General features: G+C 46.1%; 2 protein-coding genes and 1 long non-coding RNA gene across 12 annotated transcripts in view; 1 reads left to right on the top strand and 2 right to left on the bottom strand.

Annotated features, from left to right (window-relative positions):
* Positions 1-8,209, bottom strand: part of ZNF76 (zinc finger protein 76) — a 34,116-nt gene extending 25,907 nt beyond the window's left edge. For 4 of the 7 annotated variants that reach the window (XM_064597510.1, XM_045866755.3, XM_064597507.1 and 1 more), the window contains exon 1: positions 7,916-8,207. The gene's annotated coding sequence lies outside the window, so the exon portion shown is untranslated. Of the gene's footprint in view, positions 1-7,915 lie in introns of all 7 variants that reach the window. The other 3 variants (XM_064597511.1, XM_064597508.1, XM_054505828.2) reach the window with 3 other exon arrangements.
* A 113-nt stretch (positions 8,210-8,322) lies between these two features.
* LOC123837668 (uncharacterized) overlaps positions 8,323-18,742 on the top strand; it is a 52,634-nt gene continuing 42,214 nt past the window's right edge. For all 3 annotated transcript variants that reach the window (XR_010413603.1, XR_008505517.2, XR_006789258.2), the window contains exon 1: positions 8,323-8,696. This is a non-coding gene — a long non-coding RNA (uncharacterized LOC123837668). The remainder of the gene's footprint in view (positions 8,697-18,742) is intronic.
* The window catches only part of SCUBE3 (signal peptide, CUB domain and EGF like domain containing 3), a 37,482-nt gene continuing 32,304 nt past the window's right edge, over positions 13,565-18,742 (bottom strand). For both annotated transcript variants that reach the window (XM_064597500.1, XM_045866754.3), the window contains one exon: positions 13,565-17,751. In XM_064597500.1, coding sequence (XP_064453570.1) covers positions 17,602-17,751 — 150 coding nt within the window. In that variant the 3' untranslated portion in view covers positions 13,565-17,601. The remainder of the gene's footprint in view (positions 17,752-18,742) is intronic.

The following is an 18,742-nucleotide window of genomic DNA, read 5'->3' as shown; positions in this document are numbered from 1 at the left end:
AAGAATATCTGATTCTCCATTCAGGAGGCATGGCTAGTTCAGTGCTGACAGCATAGATTTGAGGTTATAGGTGTGTAGCAAAACCACATCTGAAAACTTAGCTTCACAATTCATGGATCATATGGAAAGGTGATCAAGCTGAGCATGAGGCAACAGCGAATCTACCAGGACCTGGGACCATGCTGGCTCTAGCACATGTGGACCTGGCCTGCTCACAAGCGGGGGGGGGGGGGGGGGGGAGTCTGGCTGAGTGGTGGCTGAGCAGGGGCTGCCTTTGTCCCTCCCTGTTTCTGTGGCCTCAGGCAGGACGTCCTAGGTTGGGAGGATGATATTCTCAGAGAGAACTCTGATCTTAGGGACACCCTCCACATCTAAGCCTTAGGTTGGTTCTACAATCTCACAGAGCCCCCATTTCCTTGGTTCTTATCTAACTGCGTGCGTGTCATGCTTTATCAGCTATCCCACGGCAGCGGGGACTTCCAATAAATGCAGTGAGAAACAGTACCAAGCTAGCAAGTTGTATCTGGGCTTCTCAGAGATGAACCATTTACTGAGGGCAAGCTCAGGGTGAACATTAACCCAGAGGCACCAGAAGAAGTGCTCTGATTTCTGGCTGGTGAGAGTCTAATGTGCTGTGAGGCTTTGAACATCACATCCAACAGCCCAGATCTTTTTGATTCTGGGCTCTAAGTGAGGAGCCTAAATAGGCCCTGCGCTTCTTACCAGCAAAACAGAGACAACTGCATAGGATCCCTGAGACACTCACGTTGACACCCATTTCTCTACCTTGACTGAGAGCGCTGCCAAGGCAAGAGGCATTTGAGGTTTTGTCAGTAGCTTAAGGCCACTGGTTAAAGACAAAGGCTTTAGCTGAACTTGGATTATAGCTCAGTGGTTTTATTTCACTCACCAGGACAAAATTTTTTTTTTTTTAAGATTTTATTTATTTATTTGACAGAGAGAGATAGCGAGAGCAGGAACACAAGCAGGGGGAATGGGAGAGGGAGAAGCAGGCTTCCTGCCGAGCAGGGAGCCCGATGTGGGACTCGATCCCAGGACCCTGGGATCATGACCTGAGCTGAAGGCAGACGCTTAACGACTGAGCCACCCAGGCGCCCTCACCAGGACAAAATTTAATTTTCATTCCATTAAATGAAAGATGATGATTACATATCCACTCTAAACAAATTTTGTGGGTGACCTGTCAATGAAGATGGGCTATATCCTATACTCTTGTTTAGCTGGTCAGACTCTCCTTACAATATAAACACTGAGATCTAAATGACACAAGGATAAACATGGCACAGCGAATGTGCTTCCAGATGCAGTGAGGGGATTACTCTGCCACAGTATGTGTCCTCCTTAAATCGGACTCTTATGGGGGGAAAATAACACACTCCTACTTGCTTATAACTTACGTTGCTTGAGAGCATGTGTTTTGGTGTAATCAGCATCTAACAAAGAATGTGTCTCCAGATACTAAATGAATAATACCATTAGATCACATAGCTAACCGAACTCTTTAGCTCAAATCTGAATCCGAAATCAGCTCCACTCACTGTGAATGAGCTCTAATGGAAACTCCTGAGGCCAGATTTGAAACCATCTACTACAGAACTAGGAGCTCCTGAAGAGAAGATCCTAGCAGAGGAATAAATCTTGAAAGAATGAAGGAGGGAAGAAACTGAGTCCCACCACCCCAGCTCTTCCCCAGCCCCACCACGTTTCCTCGCTTGGGATATCATCTTGCCTCGTCTCTGACATCCACGTTCACTTTTCTCCCAGACCCAGGTCAAGCACAGGCTTTCCCTGGCTAATGTCACACCAGACCACCAGACTCTGGCCTGTTTCCTCTGTACTTAGCAGCGAAGCTGCACCAGGGAGCTAGTCTGTAGTGTTCCACGAGGGCACGGATGCATCTTCTGTGTCCAGCACTCACTGGGTGTTACTTTAGCGAAGGAAGGAATCTTACACTGCTACCTGGTGTAGGGCTCAGCAGTTTTCAAAATGCTCTCAGATATACAGATACGTTATCTTGTTGACTCCTAGCACTAATTCATTGACTCTCACAATGGGTGTGGGCTGAGAAAAGGGTTCATTTCTAGTCTAATGCCGTCACTTCACAGAGGAGGATCTGTGGGACGGAGTTCCAAAGGATCACGCAGCTAGCTGGTGGCAAGCCAGGCCTCACACCTGAACTGCCCATATTCTTCCACTGTACTGCCCCGTCTCTTGCTCAGGAATAGTGTTCTTTCAGCTCTCAGGTGAGCAGAAATTTACACATCTCATAGACTTGTCTATCTAGCTGCTTATGCAACATCTCCATGTCCCCAAACACCTGAAACTTGACACATTCGCAAGTGAACTCCTTATCCATCCCTTCTCGCACCCTGCCCCCTCCTCCAGGCCCCCCTCTTTCAGTAAATGGTAACTCCATCCTTCAGTTGCTCAGGCCAAAAATGAGGGAGCCATCCTCAACTTCTCTATTTCTTTCACATGTCATATCCAATCCATCAGCAGATCCTGCTGGCACCTCTTTCAAAATATAACCAGAATCCAACCACTTCTCACTCTTCCACTGCTTTAACTTTGGGTCCAAGCCATCAGCTTCCCTTGCCTGGGTTCTTACAGTAGCCTCCAAACCGGCTTCCCTCCTTCCACTCTTGCTTGCCTTCTTGTTATTCTCACCAAAGCAGCCAGAATGATCCTGAATGTCAGATCATGTCACTTATCTGTTTAGAACCCTCCAATGGCTCCTCTCTCATGCTGCACAATAAAATCCTGACATGACCTGCCACCAACCCACTCCCACCCCCACATCTCCTGCTCTGTTTCCCCTCCCTTACTCTACTGCAGCCAGACTGGCTGGCATCTTTGTGTTCCTCGAATATAGAATATACGAGGCATACTCCTGCTCTGGAGCCTTGGCACTTGCTGTTCCCTCTGACTGGAATATATTTCCCCCAGATATACTCTTGACTCACTGCTTAACTTCTTACAGGTTTTTGCTCAAATGTTACCTTTTCAATGAGAACTTCCTTAACCACCGTATTTAAAATTTAACACCCTGACTTCTGGTTCTTTCTCCCTTCTCTGCTCAATTTTCTTTTTTCTTTTAAGTAATTTTTATTTATTTGAGAGAGAGAATGAGAGAGAGAGAGAGCATGAGAGGGGGGAGGGTCAGAGGGAGAAGCAGACTTCCTGCCGAGCAGGGAGCCCAATGCAGGATTTGATCCTGGGATTCCAGGATCATGACCTGAGCCAAAGGCAGTCACTTAACCAACTGAGCCACCCAGGCGTCCTCTGCTCAATTTTCTCAACATTCATTTTACTTGTTTGTTTATTGTATGTCTCACCCCCACAGTGAGCTCCTTAAGTCCCAGAACTTTGTCTTATTCACTGCTCTATCTCCAGGTACTAGAAAAGTACCTGGTCTCTAGCAGAAAGTCAGCAAACATTTGTGGAATGAATGAATGAATGAATGAATGAATGAATGAATGAATGAATGAGGGAATGAATGAACACCCATATCTTTAAGATCTCCCAGTAATCTGAAGGCCTTAGGCCGAAAGGAGATGACCCTAATGAGACCTAGCTCTGGTCTCTCCTTCACCTCCCACCCTCCATACTGCTTCACCTTCTCAGGTTCAGGGCAATAGGTACTTGCTGCCAGCATGTTACAATTTCTGGGCCACTGGTACAAAATTCTGCTGGGTGCTAATTTTTGTATTTAGTATCCTGCTATCTCACAAACAGAAGAGGTCAGGGATAGGTTAAACTAAATATACTGCTTAACCTAGATAATAGTACTGACTCAGTAACATTTGTGTTGAGGTGTTTTCCAAGGAACATTGCTAAGTTTGCACTTGTTCATCTACCTTTTTTTTTTTAACTTCCATTATGGATTTCAAACATATGCAAAACTAGAAATAGTGTTAACGCGTCCTATGAACCTATTACCCAACTTCAACATTTTGCCAATTTGATTTCTCCTATCCCCTGGTGGTCTTTGCAACCCCCAGTAAATATTTCATCTGGCTGTTTTCTTGAGAACTGGTCTGTCTACAACAGACCCTGGCCTTGTTACCATTGTGTTCTAGCAAGTAGGGCAACCAATCCATCTAGTCTTACCAGATATATGGTAAAAATGAGCACTCACGCCCATTCCCCCAGCCGACTAATGAGTGAAAAAGGAAGTGTCTAAATTCCAGACTGTTTAAATCAAGGGACTTGCCCATTACTCGTCTGCAGGGATTTGGGGATGTGGGGGTTGTTGTGGCTACAAAAAGAACACAGACGCGAGCTGTTTTTACTTGTTTGTACCTGATGCAGAATTTCTGAGTGAGTTCATTCAATTCAGTCAGTATTTATGGACTACCTCAGAATATAAGGGACCAGATTAAGATGATAGAAGATAAAGAAAACTCTGTTCTCAAGATCACTGTGGGGTTGGGGAGTGGTGAGAAGTACACAAATAACTAAGATCCATGGCAGAATATGCTCTGTGCCCTAAGAAAGGTTAAGCAAGCATAAGGCAAAAGCTTCTTTCAAAAATCAATTTGTAGGGGCGCCTGGGTGGCTCAGTCGTTAAGCGTCTGCCTTCAGCTCAGGTCATGATCCCAGGGTCCTGGGATCGAGCCCCGCATCGGGCTCCCTGCTCGGCGGGAAGCCTGCTTCTCCCTCTCCCACTCCCCCTGCTTGTGTTCCCTCTCTCGCTGTCTCTCTGTCTGTCAAATAAATAAATAAAATCTTAAAAAAAAAAAAATCAATTTGTACACCCCAGGGCTTACCCCTTCCTTAACTCTAGGTCTGCCCTCTGGTATTATTTATTGCTATACAGCCAATAAGAACATTATAGGAGACCTGGGAATTTGGTGACCCACAGAGTAAACTTTGGGATGTGGATCTTTAATGTCACATTTTGCTATTCACCATCCAGTGTTGTGGTGGGAGAGAACTGGAAAGTCCTCCCAGAGCTTGGAAAACAATGGGGCTAATTCAATGCCAGCAGAAGCTAACATCCAAAGCATTCTACCCTGAGGGCATATACAACAAGCAGCTTCAGCTACAGGGGAGGATCGAAGAGGATCATGGGAGTGTGTCAAGAAGACGAGGCTATATTAATTCAGAAAGATTTCCAAGATCTCCTTGCTACCTAAAGGAGAGTGATCTTGGTGATCTATGATCAGAAGTTCCTAGAAAAGAGTGTAGTTCTTTGGACAAACCAAAGAGGTCAGTGAGGTTTGGCCAGACAGTGTATGTATGAAGGTAGGAGAGCTGAGAGTGGCAGGGCCATTCACAGGGCCCTGGAGTTAGATGCACTGAAGAGTGGAAAAAAGGAGAGAGTTGGGATGAGAGGGACATTTGCATCATAACCTATGTTACCAAAATTGGTGAGGTGAGGATGGCTGGGAGAAAAATAAAGAGGAAGGACAGGAAAAGGCACTGTGAGAAGGGGCAGGGATGCAGGGAGAGGAAAAAGGGGGAAGACAATTATGGTTTGAAAAGGAGCTCACTGATGACAAGGAGGATGCCACGGGATCCGGGAATATGGGAGGCAGGATCTTTTAGGAATCTGTGAAGAACGTGAAGAGGAGGGATCTTAGAATGGGAGGGTATACGGGTTCATGTTGGGATGGAAGGGGCTCATTTCACTGAAGCTGGGGGAAGGAAGTCACTAGATAAAGAGCTAATTAGATGAAGGCTCTGGGTAACAGGACTTGGCTGAGGATGGTAGAAGGGAGGCAGCTAGAACACTGAGAAGAGACTGAAAATAGGAAATCATACGAGGAAAGACTACTGGGCCAGAGGGTTTTAGAGTGTCTTGAACTGGCACGGAAGGGACTTAGCAGGATAAGTAGGTTTGGGGTAAAGTGCCTGTGAGGTGGCAGCCCCTTTAGGGTGAGTGACATCATGGAGTGAGGGCTGTGAGAGGATGTGTGGACAGAAGATGGAGAGAGGTATTAAGGTGCAGGGGTCTCAGGGCACGTGGGGTGGAAAGTCATGAACAATGGGTTAAGGAAGTCACTAAGCCATGGGGCAAAGAGTAACAGAAACCTTGGGGGTCATGGTATGAATTAATGTTGGGCTTAGGAATCATTTGAAAGTAAGGAACAAGGGGCTCAGGGTGACCTGGAAAACTGCAGGTTTGGGAGTGAGAGGTAGTGGAGCAAGTGGGTTTTGAAGACTGTGGACTCAAATACTCACTCTGCTACTTATCTGCTTCAGGTTCTTTATTTATTTGAAACCAAACCAAACCAATAGAAATGGGAAATGGTGGTGGATATAGTAATAATCACCTCTTGGGGTTGTCGAAAGGTAAATTTAATCTATACACATAAAGCATGGCACACACTAGGTGCTCAGCCAATCATAATTAAAGAGGGATGAGAAAGAATCAGAGAAGGAGAGGCCACAGCAGAGATAAGAGGATGGGGATTCCAAGAGCTCAGGGGTAGAAAAGCAATGTAACGCATGGACCCTGTCTTGTCTGTTGAATCCCTAGCACCCAGGACAGAGTAAGACCCATAGGAGCTTCAGTTTGTATTTAAGGGTTTCCATGGGCCAGGCATGGTGCTGAGTGCTTTGTATGCACCATCTCAGGCAAGATTATTACCCTACCTTAGCAGAGGTGGAGGCTGAGGGTTCAGACAGGCTAAATGGTATGAAGAGCCAGAATCAGACCAGAACCGAGGTCTCTTATCACATCAATGCCCCTAGCTGAAGAGCTCTGCTATCCTGCTTTGCCAACATGTTAACTGATGGGGCCTGGTCAAGGGAAATGGGTATGGAATATTAAGAGTGTAGGGGGTCATGGGAGTGAGGGAATAAAGTTCATGAAGCAAGTGGACCCTGAGGTGAGTTTACTAGAGTACACTTCTAGCGAGGGTACAAAAATGATTGCAAACAAATATCATCTTGACTGAGAACTGCAGAATTTCACAGCTGGAAGGAAACTCTCAGATCACTTAACCCAGCCTTATCACAATACAGATGACAAGCTGAGGCCCAGTGAGGAAGGGACCTGTCCCAGGTTTCCAAAGCACAACGGTGGCAGAGCTGGGACCTGAGTCTGGGATCACACACTCAGTCCAGAATTCTTTGATGCCTCCAACTACTACTACTTCATATTCATCTCTACATCTTCCTGGGCACCAGCATGGTGCTAGGGCACGTCTAAGTCATGTGCTGATTGACACTGAGGGGCTGAGGGTGCAGAGAGGGATGTCGGTGGGGGTGACTTTAGGATGAAGGGGGGAGCATGGAATGAGGATCATGAGGTTACAGGGCAAAGAAGGGATTACTAGATATTGGGGGTTATGTAGATGACTGGGTGGGAAACTATTGGAGTAGGGCTTAAGAGTTACCAGGAAAGGTTTGAGAGGAGTCACCAAGTTTGTGGGCGAACACAGGATAGAACCGTGGGAGTTACCGGACCAATGGGGTCATTGAGAAGGTTGGGGGGTCACCTAGGAGGGGTGTGGGGGTCTCGGGTCTTGAAGTCACTAGATTAGAACTGAGGGAGTCACTGGGTTGGTGGGTCCCTGGGCAGAGCTGGGGAAATTCCTGGGTTGGCAGATTCAATGAATAAGAATTGAGGATTACCTGGCAAGATTTTGGGGTCAGTGGGTGGGGTGTAGGGTCACAGAGGTGGAGGCGGGCGTGGGGTTTGGGAGCCGGGGTGGGGTTTAGAAGTCATGGGGGAGGAGTCGCAGGGCGGAAAGAAGGGGCAGGGATGGGGGCCGGGGGCCGGGGCCCCGGGTGGGGGAGGGGTCAGGTCGCCGTCTAGCCGCCCGGACGCTGGGCTAGGGCCGGAGGAGGGTGGGCACGCCGGGCTCGGGACCTTCCCGGGGCCCTGCGCCCGCCCGGCCTCCCACCTGGGCACGGTGGACCCACTCTTCCCGCAGCCACCAACCTGACAGCCCCCGAGGGCGACTCCGCCGACAGACCGCCATGCACCGGGCCCCGCCACCAGCGCCGGCCCCGCAACCCGCCTGCGCCATAGCCCGCCCGCCCGCGCGCTGCTTGCCTCGCGCGATATCCAGGTTCCAGGGCCGCCGCACTTTCCTCTCCTCGCAGCGCGCCTCTACCGGGCCCCGGAACCCGTATAGAAAATACAGGGCACGCTCCACCCCGCACCCCCCGTCGCCGCGGCAGCCGTCCGACTTATCCAGGTTCCCGGGCCCCTGGAGCCCAGGCGGCCGGGCTCTGAACCGTGCCCCTCCGAGCCCCGCCCCGCCCCCCGGCCGGGTGACGCACGGCCCGCGAGGCCGAGCGCCCGGGGAGGGCGTGATGACGTCACGACGCCCCGGTCAGGGCCCGGGCGCGGCTGGCGAGCCGGGTCGTCGCTATAGCAATGGGGAGCCGCCGCCTGTATCCTCCGAGGGACTCCGTCCACCTGAGGCCTGAGGCGGCAGCGGGGAGGAGCCCGAGGCCCCGAGGGCTCCACGCTGTCTCGTCGGCTGCCTGCGGGCGAAAAGGGCGCTCAGGAGCCGGGGAGGACAGGAGGGTTAGGTTGTGAGGGAAGCCGTTCCCGCGGGTCCCACTGCCCGCACTGGGGCTGCGGACCTTCTCCTTGGGGTTCAGAGCCCGGGGGCTTCCTCCTGCGCCTAACCGCCCCGAAGCGCCTTACTGGGCGCAGTCCGCAGGCACTGCCTACGATCTTCGAACCAGCCCCCTGAAGGAAGCAATTGCAGGTATTACTAGCTCCGTCCCGAAAAGGACGTCACTGAGGAGCCGTGAGGGACTTGCCTCTCTAGGGAGGGCTCCCTGACGGCCCTCGCGGGTTCTCTCACTCTCATTCCCCCCTCAGCCCCGCCCGCAGCCTTAAAACCAGCTACTCCCCACTGTAGGCTCGCCTGGGGTGAGCAAAAGCAAGCCCTTTTGCCATTTCCCCCCTCCCGGGACGGAAGGGCTAGCTGGGGGAATTTGCAGAAATCCGAGGGAAAATTAAAAGGGAGTGAGCTTTTCGTAAAGCATTAAAAATAACTGAGAGGAGTTAGATAAGGAACTGGTAAAGGTTGCTTCTTAGGAGAGGAATTGGGTGCCTGGAGGAATGAGGTGAGAAACTTTTCCCTCTCTGTCCTTTTAGACTAACTTTTTTTTTTTTTTTTTTTGGTATCCTCCCTCCCCTCACCCCAAAAATTTTAACTTAAAAAAAAAAGAATTTTCAAAGGAAGTATTCCGATAAAATAGAAACATTTACAAAGTACAGGGTTTGGGGCCTATGGTAGCTAACGATGCTATTGAGGACACTGACAGCCTCTTACCTCGCCTGTCGGAACAGCTTAACCAGAAAGCGCGCTTTTTAGTTTTAGGCATCCCCTCTTGCCTGTCTTATTTGTTTTGACACATCCTTTCCAGAGGTGGGACTGGGGCCAGAGTTGTCTTCAGGTTCTCTGTTTCAGTGGGCAGCGAGTGACAGTTGATGGCCCATGCTTATGGTTAATAATTGAGCCTTTCTATACCTCCTGGTATAGAAATAAACAGCCTGACCACTGTGGTGCCCTTTCTGTTCCTTTGTGGTGGAAGTTTGACAAGTTATTTTACGTACCTGCAGAGAGAATAAATAGCATGTCCTGTAGCATAAACTCCTGGTTAGAAATAGAGCAGGGAATAGAACTCAGGTTGTCCTAGTTTGTCTCCTTACCACCTTTTTCCATAATAAAAAATACATTTGTCCTTTTTCACATTCCATGCAGATCCTAATCTGATTGGCTAATCACCTCTCCTATTACACAATGAACAAAAACTCTGGGCAATCTGTGTGTGACTTTGAAGTAATAAGATTTTGACATTGGGTAATTTCAGGTACTCAGGAGAACTGGTGAAGAACATACTTTGGAGTGGACGATTGAAGGTCATTTCTAGCAGCTTGTGTTCTGCCTTTGAGCCCCACCCTAACAATATACCACCATACAGGCTAGTGGTCTTTTTTTTTTTTTTGAAGATTTTATTTATTTATTTATTTGAGAGAGAGAGAGAGAGCACAAGTGGAGGGAGGGGCAGAGGGAGAGGACAAGCCACCTCCCCGCTGAGCAGGGTGCTTGATGTGGGGTTCGATCCGAGGACTCTGGGATCCTGATCTGAGCTGAAGGCGGACGCTTAACTGACTGAGCCATCCGGGCGCCCCTAGGCTAGTGGTCTTAGGACATTTTTAAAAAATGGAATCTATAAAAGAATTTGAAAGGACTGTATAACCCCTTGTTCATTTAAAAGTTGGTATCTAACACAAATTTAAGTACTTGTAGAAGATATAATTTCTGAGTTATTGTAACTTTAACATTTTAAACTAAAACCCTTCTGTAACTCTTTAATTGTATCCAGTGGACTCCAAATACCCGAAATATTTGATGCCCACCATCATCTATTTAAAAATATGTGAACAAGCCCTTTAGCAGAAATTTTATATGGTTCCCTTTCTTCTTGAACTCCTAATTCCATTCACTTCCCCTACAGAACTGTATCCTAATTAGTGTATTTGTATGTTTTAAAGACTTTCATTGATCACTGTCACACTTCTTTGCAACAAGAATGAGTATAAATTTAAGTTTATTGCCTGTGACCATAGGCTTTAATTGTTAAAAAGTTTCTTTTGAATTGAATTGTCATTACCGTTATTACTGGTACACAATTTATTTTAAAAAATTACATGTTTTTATAACTTGTGAAACCTAAAAAGTACAATCTTTATTGAAAATGCATCCCTTGGGGTGCCTGGCTGGCTCAGTCAAGAGCATGCGACTCTTGATCTTGGGGTCGTTAGTTCGAGCCCCATATTAGGTGTAGAGATTACTTAAATGAATAAATAAAAACTTAAAAAAAGAAAAAGAAAATGCATCCCTTAATGAGAAATACGGTATTTCTTAATTAGTTCAGGTTTTCATGGATGAGTTCAGGTATTCAGACCTAATGGTAGAAGGAGATAAGGTGCAATAGCCATTCTCTGTTTTTTATTTTTAGAGACATAAGCATTGAGAAACCTTGTTCATGTAGTAATTGGGAAAGGAAGAGATTTGTTACAGCATTAGTCCTTGAGGCTTTGAACTACTCCTAAATTACACGCCAATAATCACAAGGTGTCCTATTACCAAATAATATTCTCAAGTAACTATCAAATAGAGTCCTTTAATTTTATTAAAAACAGGATTGGAAACCACTGAACTTGCAAAAGGATTTGTCATCTAGTCATTAGAGTCTCAGTTTCAGTCTTATAAAAATTACTGTTAGTTACCTGTTACCTTTTCACTCAGAGGCACCTTGTTAATCAGAGACTGATTTTCATACTCTTTTACCAACACAATTTTTTTTGATAAAATTCTTTTATCATTACATGCTTTCAGGATCTTTTTGTGAAAATATTGAAGTGCGGATTCACTTCAGTATGGAAAACACCTACCATTTGTGGAATTAGCAAAGCCAATCTTCTTTCAAACCAATTAGCTAAATCAGACTTACTTTCTGTTAGGAAAAAGTCTGACTTTATTCTTCAATTCAAATAAATATGTTAATATTTGTTTTAAAGAATATTGTAAAAAATCATTGGGAAATAAGTTACTAGTTGTAACTTATAAAATACTAAAAATCAGTCATGATTAAAATTATATAGAGTTAATATTAACATTACAAAAACTGTAAAAACAAGATAGTACTATTTCTCATTATATAATTTGGAATAATGCCGTGTAATATGTAGCTAAATCTACTAGTTAATAAATGAGAAGTAGGATTGAAGGCATGTTATCCCCTTGGCAGATATGGATATGTGCTCGTGTTGAATTCTGATGTTTGGCTTTGGGGGACAATTAAGTAAGAATCATGTTTAAAAATCAGAAATAACTCCAATTAATTTTTTTAGACTTCATGACAAACTTTTTCTTACATACTTAATAAAAAGGAAAAGTATATTTGCTAGGAAATAATGGATTGAACAGCTAACAATTTGGTTTTACTAGTAGGAGGTAGAAAATAGTAAACATTTTATAAGATGAAGTAAGAGGACTGATTGTAATAGGAATATTTTTATATGAATGGAAAAAACAACCCCTCCCTCCTATTCCCCAGGTTTTTATATCCTGGGCCATGGATGAAGATTCAGTGTAGGTGAGGGATATGCCTTTCTTTTTGTAAAGTAGGACAAGGACTATGCTGAAAGAGGAGGTGGAATGGAGTGTGCCTAAGTATCCCGGCTGGTTCCCAAACAGATTCGTTTGGGGGAAGATTTCTAATAGAAGTTGAGGATCTGGAAACTTACTTCCTTAAAATGCCCCTCAGATTGATTTCCTTGCCTAGTATCTCTTGGAAGATCTTCACATACCCTTGGAAAGAATTCCTTGGAATGTCTTCATGTGCCCCGTTTTATAAAGACTGATATAAGCAGACTCAACTGTACTGGCCCTGATTATACATTAATCAGGGACAACATCACAAATGTCCTAGGAAGAAGGTGGAAGACTTGGTGTTTGGGAATAAAAGAGGGTTAAGAGATAGGTCAGAGAGGATGGCCTCAAGCTGATGTAGTCATAATAGTCCTGTATTTGTCCTCGGCTTTGCAGTTCTAGAAATGTGACTTTGTCAGCCCACCAAAGTGTTCATGTTTTGTCACACTAAATCAAACTTACAGGAAGTTTGATTGGAATGCCAGTGAATTAATATATACTCATAGCCACCAGGTAGACTGGATTTTCTCTCCTGTTGAGAAGTGTATGTGGAAAGATCAGTTGTAATCAGAATCTTACCTGAGGAGTATGGGTCTTGAGTATGGCTATTGTTATCAAGCTATGATAGCCTGATGCGCGATTCAAGGCACATAACAGGAGCTCAGTAATTGAGAAATGAATGCACCTATTCTTTATAGATGGTAACAAGGAAGTTTAGGATTCTAGTAGGCCAACCCAACATATTTTTTGATCAGGTAGATTTTGCCTTGTTTCTCTTAAATTGCTATATCATTTGGATATTAGATCCAATAAAATTTTATGTCAGGGAATTACATAATTGTAACAAGTTTTATCTGTCATCTCTGAGCCTAGAAATTGGGACTGTTCATTTGTAAGAGACTGGAGATTGTGTTCCTGTCCCGTATGGTAGTAATGGTCATAGTGGCTAAATGATATTTCAGAATTCTGTTGGGTGGCCAAGAGTGTACTGCCTAAAAAGAACAACTTTGCGTGACTCTCAATGCTGGTATTTTGCTAGAGTGGGACATCTTAATTAGGGAATCTGTGGCCTGGCTAGATTTGGGGAACTGTACTATAGTGAGGAGAAACAATACCCTAAACTTCCCCTACTCCCTAGATCCCCCATAGGGGATAATTCTTGATACTGCCTTTAAAAATAGAGAGACAAGCCTTTTCAGGTTCCAAAATCATTAGGAATAAGATGGATACATGAAACAATTTTATAAGTCCTATCTGAAAGCCAGAGGACACTTTGTTTCCAGCTCTAGAATAAACTATTGAGACAGAGGAATAGATGCCAGGCCAAGGAGTTTCATTTAGTATTTTAATAATAATAATAAAAAAAGACAATACAAAATCCAAACATTTCTTTTTACAAGTTCAGATACATTTTTTCCCCAAGTGCAAAATACTCTATGAACTGCATCATTTACTGTTTATTGTTGATTGTGTAGGAGATGCTTACTCTATTGGCAGCAGTGGAAGGCAGATATAAATACAACATTTTGAGATTCTTTTTCTGCATTAAAAAAAGCCTCCCACATGGTAATGATTATTCTCTGAAACTTCAGTTTAACTCACATAGAAGAATAAAGTTTTCGGTTTGTCCAAACTGCTACAATGTGTTGTCTAGATAAGCTGATAACAGAACTGGGGGTTCTATTCTCTCTAATCATATATTTTCTTAAAGGGTTCCTAGTCCAAATAATGGCCCAAGGACAGGGTGTGCTATCTTTGAGACAGGTCCTATTTAAAGATATCCTTGTGTTGTTTGCTTCCACTTTTGTGCTTTAGAAAGAAGCCAAGCAGGTTAACATTATTTTCTGCTTATGGTCAGTTATACTTTGTCTCCCTCCCCCTAATTTGAGCCTGTAATATTGAGGTTAAGCAGCAAATAACAAAGTTTGAATGCTCTATAATGTTTTCTGACATTTTGAGATATGACCTGTCAGTCCACTACAGAGTCCCCTCAGACATGCCTATGGAGAACACTTCTCAGATACAAAAATTTCATTAGGGCCAAAGACCAGGGCCGTATTACTGAACTTGCAGCAACAAATCTGAGCCTCCATTACCTCAAACTAACCCAATCCTCACGAAGTCAGAGCAGTCACAGCTCAGTGTCTTCTTCTGGGGATTTATAGGCCTGGGGTAGGGCAGCTCAAGTCTGGGCTCTGGTCGGTTTTCTCCTGACTGAGAGTTCCCTCGGGGTTTAGGGAATGGACCTGGCCTAATAATACAGAAAGAGGGAGGCAGAGAAGTAAAAAGGGATTGCCATGTTGCTGAGGATTTAAGTGCCTTTCTGATGTGCATCACTTGGCGCTCAGAGTCCTTGCAGAAATGGCTTCCCATTCCCAGACTCAGATCAGGGCAGGTTTTGTACTAAGAGAAATGAAGCCTCACAGTACTGTGGCCCTGTAAACACCCCCATCCTGCAGAGAGGCCTTGGGACTGGTTGATGAAGGGTTCCCATTTACACCATCTACTTCCTTCCTTACACTGGTAAAAACCATTTTTTCTGTCTGACCTGTAAAAGGCCTAGAGAGTCCCTGAGTGTTGACTCCTCATTCAGTCTACTTAACCCCTGGTTTGATGCCCCGAGACTGGCTTCCTCCATATGTTCAGCAGTAGCTTTGCCTGGATTGTTAACCCCTTACTTGGACGACCTAAACTAATCGTGGTGGGCATTAGCAGGTCTTTACCTGCTCACCAAGATCTGTTTTGACATTAGTTAAAAAGCCTAGTGGTCTATACTTCCCATACTGTGGAAATCATTTGCAGTTTCCAGAAACCGTGGAATGAATTACTGGAGGAAATATGTTTATGTGTATGTATGGGGTGACAGGAAAGGAAGAGAGCAAGGAGAAGCCAGACCCTGAAGGTCTAAGTTGGGAGGTACTCTGCTTAGCTTTCTAAGAGAGATGCAATGGTAGGGAGAGAATCAGAAAGTTATCCTAGCTTCTGGTGGAGAATGAGGATGGTCAGAGTGGATTAAAGCAGTTTTCATGGCATTTCCTGGGAAGTGTGGATACTTCTATTAAATGACCATTTTCTTGTATGGAAGCAGCCATGTTGTATCTTTATAGCAGAGCCCTCTCTGACTAAGAGAGACACAGGAAGCCAGACACTCTACTGCCAAGGGCCTGGGTGTTGGCTAATGGAAGTCGGGGGAACTAGCTTTGACCTTGGCTACCTACTGCCTAAGGCTATCTTTGGCTGGTGAACGCTACTGATTAGGGAGTGAGGGGATGGTGCAAGCTTCTTTATGTAGTGTCGACTCTCCTGGGGGAGCAATAACCTGGGACAGTCACTTAGAAATGAACCCTAGAAGTTAATTGGTAGCCTTTGATTGAATAGAACTACAGCTTTGGGGGAAATAAAAGGAGCAAATGGAAAATAAATTTATAGGCAGCAGTGGAATGAGGGTAGAATGTGTGCAGGATGTGGGCTTGGGCATGAGCTTGATTCTTCCTTTTGAAAAGCAGTAGTGGAGGAAGCTAGGCTTGAAGTCAACTCCTGGAGGGAATGGCAAACCGGTAGGGGTAGGCAGAGGTCAGGCAAACTTCATGCCTGGATAACTGTCCTATTCTTGGTTCCCATAGCCTTGTCTCTGGCCTCAGGGCCCTGAGTCAGCCCATCCCCAGGGGGTTTGTCCTGATGCTCTTCCATGTGTACACCAGGGGAAAACAGGATGAAGGCAGGGAAAAGATGGAGGCTTTCCCTACTTGGGAGTGGAGAATCACTGACCGATTCCATCGGCCTCTACAGTCGTGAGGTCCATGCTGAATCCATAGAGAGGCACAGGGATGGCAGGATTGGATTAGCAAACACAGGTCCCTCTCCTTCCTGCTCCGTCAAGTCCCCAGAATTACTCTCCTACACATCAGGTGCCTCTGAGCTACAGTTTTGGGTTCCCCCAGCTGAGGGTTCCAGAGGTCTGAATGGCCACTGGTGGGGGAGCAGAGACAGATCAGATGCTCCAGCACTCAAGGTTCATGAGATTCAAAATCTTTTTTCTTCCACTTCAAACATACACTCTTCTCTCTTGGGCAGCTATAAATAGGTTTGTTCTAATAGAGGAAAAAAGAAACAAAAACAAAAAACAAAACCAGAAAACAAAAACCCCTCCCTCTAGACAACATAGGAAGACTCAAAATGATTGCACTTATTAGACGTGGACAGGGTGGGCAGAAGGCTCGCCAAGTGTGCACACATTCCTCTTGCTGCCCACAACCTGGGGCCAGCAAGGTTGTGGGCAGCAAGTGGCTCTGGGCTGGCTGCAGAGCAGGGTCCTCTTTGGTGGAGCCCACAAGCCATCTGGGGCTACAAGGGAAAGACAAGTCTGGGGCAAGGCCCAGGCTGGCTTCTGGTCAGCAGCCATGTTTCTTTAAGGACAACACTTAGCAAGGGGAGTAGGGCTCCCCCAGGGAGCACTCAGGTAGGGGTGAGGAGATGGCTGGGCCAGGAAGACAAGAAAGGGGATTAGTGTTTGAGGCTGGCTTCCAATTGTTCTGTAGTCTAGTCCTTTAGATGATACATTTATTTCCTTCCTTCCTTCCTTCCTTCCCTCCTTCCTTCCTTCCTTCCTTCCTTCCTTCCTTCCTTCCTTCCTTCCTTCCTTTCTTTCCTTCTTTCTTTTTTTTTGGTGATGCTTTAAAACCTGGTTTCTGTCCTGCAGAGCTATAGTCTTTCTGTTGGGGGGTGACAGCGGCACATTCAACATGGTAATGCCTGCTGCTTTTCCTCATTCAGCTGCTGTCCACTAGCCCAGTGCTATGGGCCTTTTGTAAGCCCTCATGGATTGGACCCCAAGCAGATGTGGGGGAAGAAGGAAAGAAGCTGTAAAGACAAGAAAGCCAGCTGTGTGGACAGTCCAGGGCTCGAACCATGTGCCCCAGAGTACCAGTGCTGGCATTAAGCCTGTAAGTCAAAGGCTTCTTTGGCAGAACCCTGGGTTGTTAGAATCATCCTGGGGGGCACAGCCAGGGGGCATTTTGGCTCCTGACTAGCAAGGCACAACCCTAAAATGGCAGAAGCCCTTCTTCCCCCGCCCCATTCCCCACTTCCTTCATGGGCCTCTAGCACCCTTCCAAGCTGATGAGGCCAGGGATGTGGGCTAGTAAAATGGGCAGTGTGGCTGGGAAGGGGAAGGGGACACTGTTCTTTTACCCCTCAGGGGAAACAGAGCCAGCGCTTAATGGCTTTTCCAGGGAGCATGTAGGAAAAGAGACCACAGTAAGAGAGAGGGAGAAAGAGAGAGGCAGAGACAGAAAGGAAGAGTGCTTTGTCTATAGTGATTTTTTTTTTTTTTTCCTCCAAAAAGAAATAGAGGAGAGAGTTCCTCATCTGGGGATGGGAGCTGCCGGCTCTGAGGGCTAAGGAGTCTGGGGGCTTTAAAACCTGGGTCTTGGGCTTAGGGGCACTATTTGTAGGGCCTCAGGAAGCTGGAAACTTTGGAGCGGAGTAGCTTGATGAAGGATTTTGGCAGCATCTCCTTGTGCTTCTCTGTGTACTTGAAGTAGTTCTGGGGGTGGGCCAGCACCTCAAAGAAGGCCTTGATGAGCTTCTTGTCCTGCAAAGGGTGGCAGGCGGCAATGTCAGCCTCAGCGTTGGGGGTGGGAAAGAGGGATACCAGCCTTGACTCAGAAGCAGCCCCTCCTCATGTTGAGTAGGCATGCCCAGAGGTGACCTCTGGATTTCCATCCCACCACCTGTTCCTCCTTTAGAATCTTACAACTTCGTCATTGGCAGCGCCATCCTTCCCTTGCTCATGTCCCAGTCCTTGGAGTCATCCTTGACTCCTCTCTCTTGCCCACAACCACAACAAATTCTGTTGATTCCACCTTCAAAATAATATCTGGGGTCTGACCGTTTCCCACAGCCTCCACAGCTACCACACTGTCCAGGCCACCATCATCTCTCACTTGGACAACTTGCAATAGCCTCCTACCCTGCTTCCTTGCTCCCTGCTCCCACCTACCCTTGTCCCTCTACAGACTGTTCTCCCCCATAGCAGCCAGAATGACTTTTTTGGTTTTTAATTAGATCATGTCCTTTTGCTATTGAAAACACTTCTCTGGTTTCTTTTTTCATTCAGTAAAGCCCAGTCCCTTGCATGGCCCATGGGCTGAAAGTGATTTGTACCCTGCTCTCTGTCCTCCAGTCCCCCTTGACTTTCTTACTCTGCTGAGCTCTCCTGGCTTCAGGGTTCTCAAACATGCCACACCACTCCCATGCTTCTCAGCTTAAAATGCTCCTTTCCTGATCTTCTAATGGGTAGCCCTTTACCTCATTTAGGTCTCCTCTCAGAGGCCTTTCCTGACCATTCTGTCTGAGACAGCAACATGGCGTGTGGAGAGCCTACTAGGCGCCAGGCACTGTGCACTGAGGCTCAGGTCTTCTGGCTTCTAGGCTAGTATTCTTCCTATGGCATCAGCAGATTTTTAAAATAAGAGACGGGACTTCTGGCCCCTCATCCCCACTACTTTATGCATTGGAGTTCCACAGCACATCTGAAATAAGGGTTCAGATGCTTTAAAACATGTTCAAAAAGCACTGCTGAA

The sequence above is a fragment of the Mirounga angustirostris genome, unplaced genomic scaffold (assembly GCF_029215605.1).
Source record: "Mirounga angustirostris isolate CCGP_5_RB_7025 unplaced genomic scaffold, mMirAng1.0.hap1 SCAF_8, whole genome shotgun sequence".
Lineage (NCBI taxonomy): Eukaryota > Metazoa > Chordata > Mammalia > Carnivora > Phocidae > Mirounga > Mirounga angustirostris.
Note: the sequence above shows the minus strand (reverse complement) of the source record. Positions and strands in the feature narration are given on the sequence as shown.